Here is a 10,171-nt window from a genome sequence, read left to right as displayed (position 1 = left end):
TGCTGCTTTAACACTAGAACGGCCATGACGGTCATTTTGACCGTTTTGAAATTTATATGTGTAATAACTTTGCTGAATAAAAAAATACAATCCTGCTGCTGCCTGACTTTTCCTAAAAGAGTCTGTATTTTAATTTTAAATAGTTTTTATATACATTACACAAAAGGCAAAGAAAATACAATCACTTTTACCTATTTCGGCCATACACGGTCATATTGACCGCTCGGATTTTCGCGGTATTGTTTTTAATTTTTCGCGCGGTTGAAGATGCATCTTGGTTGCTTAGTAACTACCATAGTCTCTGTCAGAGAAACGTAACTAGCGGTCTCAAGTAAACAAGTGTAGGCATCACTGATGGGCCGAAGGCAAAGCCAGAGTCGGTAACGTAGGCTACTACGGCGTGGAGGCACTCTGTTCTGAATCAGAAGGCAAACACCAGGCGCTCGCTCTGTGAAAGGCGCGGTACACGTAGATGGCCGGTGGCTGTCTACATGTTCATATAACTTTATACATCCTCGAACTGGCTGGAATCATTGCACACATCCTCTCCAAGGAGTGCACCAGCAGTAAAATTGTCCGGAGGAAGTTCATGCAGTAGAGGAGCTGAGAGCGGAGTTTATGGAGGAAAAAAGGTCAGCGGCTCACGGTCTGAGCAGCGCTGCGCACCGCAGCAGACGCCAAAACGGAGGCAGTGCCAGGTTAGGTTATAGCTAAATGTTCAAATAAGATACTTTTAATTGTTATTTGGCTGTTATGAGTTAAGTTGAATGGATTTGCACACCATATTTTTCGGGATATGAATGTATGAAATAATTACGGTTTACTATGCCATGATATGAATTATTTAAACACGTATTACTACTCAAATGTATAATTAAACTCGTTAAAATGTACATTTTGGTGTAATTACGTTTTTCTAAAGATATCCTAACACAATACATAATACAATATCGCAATTAGGTATTTATCATGAGAGATTATAGAGTTTGGAATCTGGCGGTCAAAATGACCGCTCACGGCAGTTCTAGTAGTTATGGAATTCCGGCACTTCTAGTGTTAAAAGTGTGTTCTTGTCACTGAAGTGAAGAAAGAAAGTTGAAGTGTCCCTCACAGAACCAACACGTCTTACTTACCCGTAGTCTACTTGCATGTACTTCATTGTGCGTTCACACGTCACTGAGTAAGTTGGAGAGATAAAAAGTTGAATTGGACTAGCGAGTAGGGCTGTGATTTGACAATGCAATTTTTTTTAATCTAATTGTTTAACTGTCTTAGTATACAGTGAGGCCAAGTTTTTAAAAAATGGTCTCACTACAATGAAATGTCTAATGTGGGGACATCATCACACATAAATATGACTGGACTCATTGAATCCACAATAGTCAGCTTTCCAGTCATACCCAATTTATGTAACTCCAAGACAGTTTAGGGTTATACTGTTAAAAAAAAAAAAGTGAATGGTTTGTGCCCTAAACTGCATGGGATTATCATAAACTGGGAATGTTTGAAATTTGGAGACTTGTGGGTACTCATCTTACCCATTTTCCTTCAGATATCTTTAGGTGAGAGATCAAGGGTCCTCTTTAATTTAGCCATGACAGTGTTTCTCTCTCTCTCTCTCTCTCTCTCTCTCTATATATATATATATATATATATATATATATATATATATATATATATATACTGTATATATACTGTATATTTTCTAATTAATGTCTAAATTAACAACATGTTAATGCAGTTTGACATTATGATTCACAAAACTTTGAACTGGAAAGAGTCACGGTTTCTCATGTTTCTTAAACTTTCTGTAAAGTTCTGAAGTCTCATGATATCACTGATGACACATAATCAGTGATAGACCCGGGGTCATCAGCTGTTTAGGGTCTAAACATCAGACACCCTCGCCCGGGCAACCCATCCGGGGGTGATCAGGCCCTGACTTGTGTTCCAGGTAGCTACTTTCTGGAATGATAACTTTTAAGTTAACTTAAGGAGTTATTAATATGTGTTTTCTGTTATAACTGTGTGTTTCTCATACCGTCCACATTTAGGTTGATATATGACTCCTTGTTGCCAGTGATGGTGCTGGTGTAGCACTTGTATCTTCCCTGGTCCTGAACCTCCACCCCTGTCAACCGGAGCGAGGCGTTTCCTCTGGAGATCTGGTCCTTGAACAGCGACGTCCTACCTCTGAAGCGCTGGTCCTGGAGTCCAAGCTGGTCCTGGTTGTGATAGTAGGAATGAGCCTGAGTGTCTTTTGTTCTCTTCTGAATCCAGTGGATGACCACTTCATCACCAGACCGAAACCTGCACGGTAAGATGCAGCTCTCCATGAAATCACAGGAGACCTGAATATCATCTGCAACACATCAGGTAAAGAGACATCCTTCAAAGTTCAGTTCAGAGAAAATGGCAGCAAAATCCAAGTCAGCTGTCTTTAAAGGCCTGGTTATTAATATGTTGACCATATTTATTTACATACTCTAACATAACTGAATGTTGCCATTTGAGAGACTTGTATCAGACCTGCATCAAAAATGAATACTTTGCCAATGTTAGTCCTGTTAATCCTCAGTAGAAGCATGGCTGTAAACATTGTTTTCTTAGCAAAGAAGACTTTTGTAACACTTTGTGACCTGTGATCATTTACAGCCAAACAATGACATCTTACAGTAACTCATCAAAAAACCATAATAGTAATGAGAAAGAATGATGTTCACTACTACTAGTAATTATAAACATACTCGCATATAAATGGTTAAATATGCACATGTGTATGTTATCAATTTCGATTTACAGTAAATGAAGATAAGAGATGAGAGAGACGTGGGTTGGGTTATTCAGGTAGCGGTCGCAACATTCTTCAGTAATGAGGAAATACTTTTTTGGGGACCAAGGTGTAGTCTGTCATGTCTCTCTGCTGAGTCACGGCAAGAATTTATGACTCGATAATCGCCTGTTTTTTCTCTGGTTTGGTCTCCACCAACTCCTGATGGACATGTATGTCTCTTTAACTGCTAAATGCTGCACTGTATTCACCAGCTTCTTGCGAACTGTGTCTGTCAGCTGTCTTTTGATCCATACAACTTTAAAAGTAGAAAACAACAAAACATTTAAAAGACAGCAAAATCAAAACATTATTTGGGCTGAGAAGGATGCAGGTTAGTAGAACATCTTTTTTTTTGTTGATTTAAGATGTTACATTTTGTTTTTCAGTGACAAGGAAACACAAATGAAAGCATTCATGGTGTATGCGAAGGAATGCATTCAGACAGGTTTTGTAAGATGCCAGGTAAGACTTACAACCAGCTGTGTGTAACTAACCCAGTGCTGGACTTTGTCACTTGGCTGTAGTTCAAAGTATGATTCTGTTAATTAACAATCACAGTATTTATGTTAACACATTCTATTATAAAACCTAAAGTAAAGGAGTTGCTAGTTACACTTCATCATATTAGACATTTTATTTACTCACCTATCTCTGGTATCTATGTAAATAGTTTCAGTGTTACGTGCTGAGCTTTCCTCCTCCACACATGACAATCAGGTGGATGTCATTTGTTCCAGTGAAAGCCAACAGCAGTTTATATTTGATAAAATTAAAAGTACCACAAATGAATTATTATTATTATTATTATTATTATTATTATTATTATTATTATTATAAAGTTTCTTAGGATAATATCAGAAAATCTTGGAACATACCACCGAAACTATTTGAATGTCACTGAGGAAAAAAGCGTGAAAATGTTTTTTTGCGTGGATTTTCTTAAAGAGTTTTCATCATAGATCTACATAAACTAACTACGTTTCCTGGTATTCTTACTTTCTCTGGCAAAAACAACCAATCTACCAAGTTAACCCTTGTGTTGTCTTCCCTTCAACCTTTTTTTTTTTTCTGACATTTTTGACGCCTTTTTTTCACAATTTGTTTTTGCTTTTTCCAACGTTTTAAATTTTTCTTCTACACATTTTCAGCGCTTATTTCTACGTCCCATATTTTCTGATATAAAACGGGTCAATGTGACCAGAGGTCAACACAAGTTAACATACCAAGTTAAACATATGAGTATGGGTTGTAAAGGCCTCACTCACCTGCTCTGTTAAAAGTCCACAAAAAGGTCAACACCACAAAAACCACGACACACTTGCCCCGACACATCCTTCTGGTAAATTTCACAAGATGTACTGAGAAAAAATGACATTCCAGCTGCTGGGAGTGTCACACTGACGAGGCTGGCCAACCAGTCTGACTGCTGCTACAGCTAAGCGTCACATTGGACGTTGGACAGCTTGAAAGAAGCCAGAGCTACTTTTTAGAGATATCAGCTATCAGTCGATATGTGTGCGGCAATATACTGTATGATTAAAGTTCAAAGTTTCAAAATGTAACCCTGGGTATTACACAGTGGAAACTGTTGTGAAACATTAACTGATTTCAAGGGTAGAGTTAGAGTTGCTGCTGAAGGAATTATGTATTACTAATGTATTACTAATGGTCTCGTGGTGGAATATAACTTAAGTACTTTACCAAAATGCAGATGGTCGATACAGTTGAAAATACAAATAAGCTTACAGGAACAGGTTGCTCAAAAGCAACAAAACATGGCAACAAAAACCCACAATGTGAGTACTGATTGGGGAAAAAGGACTGGCATAGGTATTACAGGTGTGATGAAGAAATGATAGGTGGGGAAACTCATGTGAGGGGAATTGCAGGTGTTTGCTGGGCAGATGGTCTAGGTCAAAGTCTTTATCATGCCCAAGGGGCAATTTGTGATACGAACAGCAACCAACACGTATAATAATTTCAAAACAACCACAACAATACAGTAAGGATTAACCATAAAGTGCAGGTATAGCAACAGTAAAAAAAAAAAAAGATTTCTAATCTGTTAGTCCTGCATCTAGGAAGGCTGTACCTACAGCCAGACGGGAGTAACTGAAATGCTTGCAACAGAGGGTGGCTCTGGTCTACTAAGATTGACCACCTTCTCTCGCTTTAAATGAATTGGAGAGATCGGTCAGAGTATTGCCTGCAACTTTCCGCACACCTTTTTTTTTTTTTTTTTTTTTTTTTTTAATCTTTTTGGTTCTGTAAACCATAACCTACTGTGTGTAAGATAACTCCCTCCATTACCTCACACATTACAATACTGCACTATTATGATACTTACTTCATATTTAATTTTACACATATTTTATTTGGTTATATATACTATGTATGTAGGTTGTACATTTTATTCTACACTGTACATTGACACTGTACATGTACTGTGTACATTCTTTTCATTCCTCTAAGTATAATTTATTTCAGTAGTTCTGGGATTTTGATCTTTTGATATCTTATTTCATTCTATCTTATTTTTTATGTTATTATTTCTAGTATATTTCTTGTATTTTCTGTATGTGTGTGAGTTAGTATGTGTGTGTGTCCCTGTAACTTTCTGCTGTAACGGAGTCATTTCCCAATTTGGGATTAATTAACTATCAATTTACACGTGAGTGGAAGGATCTGGGATGAAAGAGTCTGAGGGCGTCTGGTAGATGGGTCAAGAATAACGCTAAATGGGTTTGGTAAGTTAGGATGGGGCTGCAGGAAGGGACAGAGTGGCAGAATGTGACACACGACTGAGGCAGAAAATGTGATAAATCACAAGTTTTACAGCCTGATATATTTCCTTCCTCTGTGCCATAATAACACCAATGATTCACACTGTTGTGTTCCTTCATTTCCATGAGCACACGCTGTAGTTTATTATCATTAATAAATACTTAATATAATATATATAATGTTATGATGTGTGCAACAATAAATGCTTAAAATAACCATTAGTGAACATTAACTATAATTTTATTGTTTAACAGTAAAATAGCTATTAACTTTTTATCTATCAAATCACCATTTATTAGCGGTGGTTATTATTAAATGTTACCTAATGTATTTGTAATTAGATATAATTATATAATATAAATATTATATAATAACTTGTTTTCTTCGGCTTATTCTTGATTTTATTGTAAATAAAATATTGTAATATATTAGTAAGCAGATATAATTGTTTACAATTTTGTTACCAAACAAACTTGTTTTCTTATTCTTATGCTTATTCTTGATTTTGTTGGTATTCTTTCTTATGTTTATTTTTAAAATGTTCAGGATTTAATTTTCTGAGACTTTGCAGGAGGCAGTCCTAAAATCAAAATGTCAAAACATCCCAAGCAAAATCTCTAATAACAAAGTATGCTGTGACTTCTGGTCACAAAAGGAGTTGTCACTCTAAACATCAACTTTATACTTTGTGGTGTTTCAGGAGGAAAACTTCACATGTTCTCCATCATCTTTGTCTGAAACCCTGGAATGAAGACAAGGAGAAATACTTAGTTCATGTTTGTTTATTCATCATGTTAACCTTCAGTTTGTTCATAACGTCACACATCAGTAAAATCTGTTAAACGCACAACATGTCATTTTCTCTCGATCAAAACCATAACAAAAGACAGTTTGGTGAGGTTGTGAAGTAGCGTGGGATCATGGGAGTTGTCTTCAATCTGAGCTACTGTATGTAGAAGAGAATAATGAATGAACAGTGAACCGTTTTATAGCCAAACAGATATACGTAATAGGAGATTTCTTTACAAATTGACCAAGTGGTGAGAACAAAATATTTACGATAAAGGCCGTCTGGTGTTTTCTCTCTTCAGACCCACGCAGTGGATGAGAAACAACAACATGCAAATGCATCAATTCAAATATTCATCAAACATTTAGAGCACAGAGAAGAGAAGTTTACATTTTCATGCAGAGAAAAGTCAGTTCAGGTCGAGGTTATTATAGTAAACCAAAACTCAAGCTAAAATAAGTAGTAAAAATATTGTTAGTAAACAACCCTAAATTAAACTCAAACGATATTGCCTGGTAAAAAAAAACAAAACAAACATTTATTTTAGTTTTTTAGCTATATTTCACTACCGATGAAGAACATTAAACATAATGACCATTTATATACAGTTCTCCAACATTGTGTTTTGTATGTATGTATGTTCATATAATACATTATAACTTGCCTTAACAAAAACAAACAAACTTTAAAAGTAATTATATGCTATATACTGTACTGTACATATATACAAATGCACTCTGATAACTAGGGAAGCCCATTTCTGCCAATGTGAATGTAAAAAAGAAACTAAGTCATGATACTTTCTTAAAATGATCAGTATTTTCCCATCATATTGGCAGAAATGGGCTTTCATACAAAACTATAATACTTAACTAAAATACAGTTGGAAAAAGTCAAAGCTAAAATAAAACCTAATTTAAAACCATTATGACCATGGCTCATCATCATGGGCAGTGATGGCCTCCATGGCTAAACAGACGCAGGAAGGAGCGCCACCCAAAGAAACTCAACAATATTTACACAACTAATGAGAAGACGTCAAAGTACATCTCATAATGTTTGATTGACGGCTGATCTGTAAAGAAATGCCACAGAAATCAGCTCTCAGCAACAACAAATTGAGACAAAATAAGTTTGAGTTAAACCAAAACAGATTTTAACCCTTAAATGACTTCTGTCTACTTGAGCTAAATGAACTCAGCAGTGTCTTCATAATGTGAAAGCCGAAATCCAACATGAAGAGGCTCAGTGAATGTGGTCTGGACTCTGTGGAGGAGAGTCATGGTTTCAGAGACGCTGTAGAAGGACAGAGTACCCGCACTGTGATCCAGGTACACTCCTATTCTGGAGGACCGAGGACCTGAGACGGGAGTTTGAACATTGTTGTACCGAAAGTAAGCCCAGTCCTCGGAATAACCACCGTATAATGATAACGCCCAAGATTCGTTTTTCGCTCCAAATGTACAGGGTGCATAAATGCTGTTTCTGCTGATGCCTTTGTATGCGACGGCTACACAAACTTCTCTCCCTCTCAACTCCACCTCCCAGTAACAACGTCCAGTCAGACTCTGTTTACTCAGGACCTGAGGACATGAAGTGAATCTGCCTGGGTGACTAGAATAAGACTGTCCTGTCGTAAATCTTGCTTTTCTGTTCCCCTCAGATAATAACAGCTGGTAGTATGCTGTGTCTGGATCCAGTGTGATTTCACGTGAATATTTTAAGAACACAGCTCTGGTGTCGATGTTTGTCCATTTCTCACCCAGAACTTTCTGTAGTTTAGCTCCGACCTCTGACACAGCTGCTGTCACATCCTCAAAGAACCACAGAGTATGCATTTTGGTGCTGGGTATGTTTGTAGGTGCACTGATTGGTGACAGTGAGGGGTACTCTTGCAGAAACTGGTTGTGATCCTCTGTGTGTGAGAGCTTCATCAGCTCAGCGTCTTTCCTCTTCAGCTCAGTGATCTCCTGCTCCAGCTTCTCCTGAAGCTCTTTGACTTGACTCACTTTAGTTTTCTGCTCCGATCTGATCATCTGCTTCACGTCAGAGCTTTTTTTCTCCATGAGACGGATCAGCTCGTTGAAGATCTTCTCGCTGTCCTCCACTGCTTTATCAGCAGAGCGATCGATAGCCTCCGCCTCCTGTTGAAGCAGCTTCACCTCTTTCTCTCTGTCCTGGATTCTCTGCTGGATGTTTTGTCGCCTCCCGTCGAGCTCTCCCTGCTTCTTAGCCCTCTCTGCTGCAGCCGAGACTGTGTCGTGGTCTTTATGTTCATCCAGGGGGCAGAGGTAACAGATAAACTTCTGATCCGTACGGCAGAACATCTGCATCCCCTCATTATGACGAGAGCAGACGTTGGCTCCCTCCTGGAGCTTCTTGGCGGGGTCCACCAGCTTGTGTGTCTTTAATTGAGCTGCGTCAAAATGAGGCTGAAGGTGTTTCTCACAGTAAGAGACCAGACATTGCTTACAGGACTTGAGGGCTTTCAGTTTTCTCCCTGTGCAGAAATCACAGGCCACATCTTCAGCTCCAGCATAGCAGTGTTCATCAGGGACTCCAGTCTTCTTCAGCTCCTCCATTACAACTGCTAACATGGTGTTTTTCAGCAGGACAGGCCTTGGAGTGCAGCTCTGTTTGCACTGAGGGCAGCTGTAGATTTTCTTCTCATCCTCTTGATCCCAGAAAATTTTAATACAGTTCATGCAGTAGCTGTGTCCACAGGGAATAGTCACCGGATCCTTCAGTAGATCCAGACAGAAAGAACAAGAGAATGTCTCCCGGTCCAGCTGAACTCCTTTCTGCGCCATTTCTCCTCGTGGCAGCGTGTGAGAGTTTCTCTGAACAGTCTGTGCTCTGACTCGAAACCAAACTCTGTTACTTTTGTTCCTGTTTATTTGCTAATCTTCACTGAATAGGGCTTGTCAGCTCCCGCTCTTCTTTTCTCAACATTGCATAACACTGAGGGGGAGGAAACAAGGCTGGATGTGCAAAGAGCTGGCTTTTTTTGAACAGGGAGGGGTTTGTCAATACACAATGTGTCTTTTTTTTGCTTTCAAAAAACTTTATTATTCAAGTACAGATACACAAACACATTGAAAACATTAAATATATACATACATGAAAAAAGGGGCCCATGAAATTTACATTAAAGAGGTTTTAAGGCATTGTAAATGTTCAGAGTCCGGATGGCTTTCTTATTTGTCAGTCCTTTTAAAGTTTCAAAATATAATTTCATGTCATTTTTAAATGGGTGAATATTCAGTTTTCTTTCAGGCCATTTACATTTATGGATATAAAATTTTCCAAATAAAATTAAAAGATTCAAAATGAAAACATGGCATTTATCCAAATCATTTCCTTCATAGTAAAAAATAATGTCTCTACTTTGTAATTTTATCTTAGAGCCACACAATACATGACATACATCCTCCACATCAATCCAGAACAATCTGACATAAAAACTTTCACAAAACAAATGTGCAGTCACAAAAGAAAGATCAGATTTATATTTCTTTTAAAATTTGATTGGTTGGGTAGATGCAATGGTCAATTTTGAAATATACTTAATTTACTTTATTACTAACAACATATTTATTATAATAGGTCCAAATCAAATTCCAATTGATATTCCCACAGTGGTTATTCCAATAATGTTTGCATCGAGCAACTGTGGGGCAATGTGTCAAATGTCTAAAATATCTATTATTGCACTTTTTATCCTTTTATGTCAATGCCATTTAATAAAACATCTGTTCTAAATG

The 10,171-nt window shown here is 37.6% G+C and overlaps 1 protein-coding gene across 2 annotated transcripts; it reads right to left on the bottom strand.

The window, feature by feature from the left end:
• Window positions 1-1,611: 1,611 nt before the first annotated feature.
• On the bottom strand, window positions 1,612-9,411 carry LOC116040021 (tripartite motif-containing protein 16-like). 2 transcript variants are annotated; one of them, XR_004896461.1, is made up of 2 exons: window positions 7,014-9,411; window positions 1,612-1,632 (listed from the first exon to the last, which is right to left on the bottom strand). XR_004896461.1 is itself a non-coding variant. In XM_031285241.2 (2 exons), exon 1 carries the CDS (start codon window positions 9,215-9,217, stop codon window positions 7,595-7,597), a length of 1,623 nt encoding a protein of 540 aa, XP_031141101.1. In that variant the 5' UTR covers window positions 9,218-9,411; the 3' UTR covers window positions 6,387-7,529; window positions 7,589-7,594. The 2 variants fall into 2 exon arrangements, 1 of the variants encoding a protein (XP_031141101.1); XM_031285241.2 differs by lacking the exon at window positions 1,612-1,632 and having other exon boundaries at window positions 6,387-7,529; window positions 7,589-9,411.
• Between the last annotated feature and the right edge of the window lie 760 nt (window positions 9,412-10,171).

Source organism: Sander lucioperca, chromosome 23 (assembly GCF_008315115.2).
Source record: "Sander lucioperca isolate FBNREF2018 chromosome 23, SLUC_FBN_1.2, whole genome shotgun sequence".
NCBI lineage: Eukaryota > Metazoa > Chordata > Actinopteri > Perciformes > Percidae > Sander > Sander lucioperca.
The sequence above is the reverse complement of the archived record's forward strand: the minus strand, read 5'-3'. Positions and strand labels throughout refer to the sequence as shown.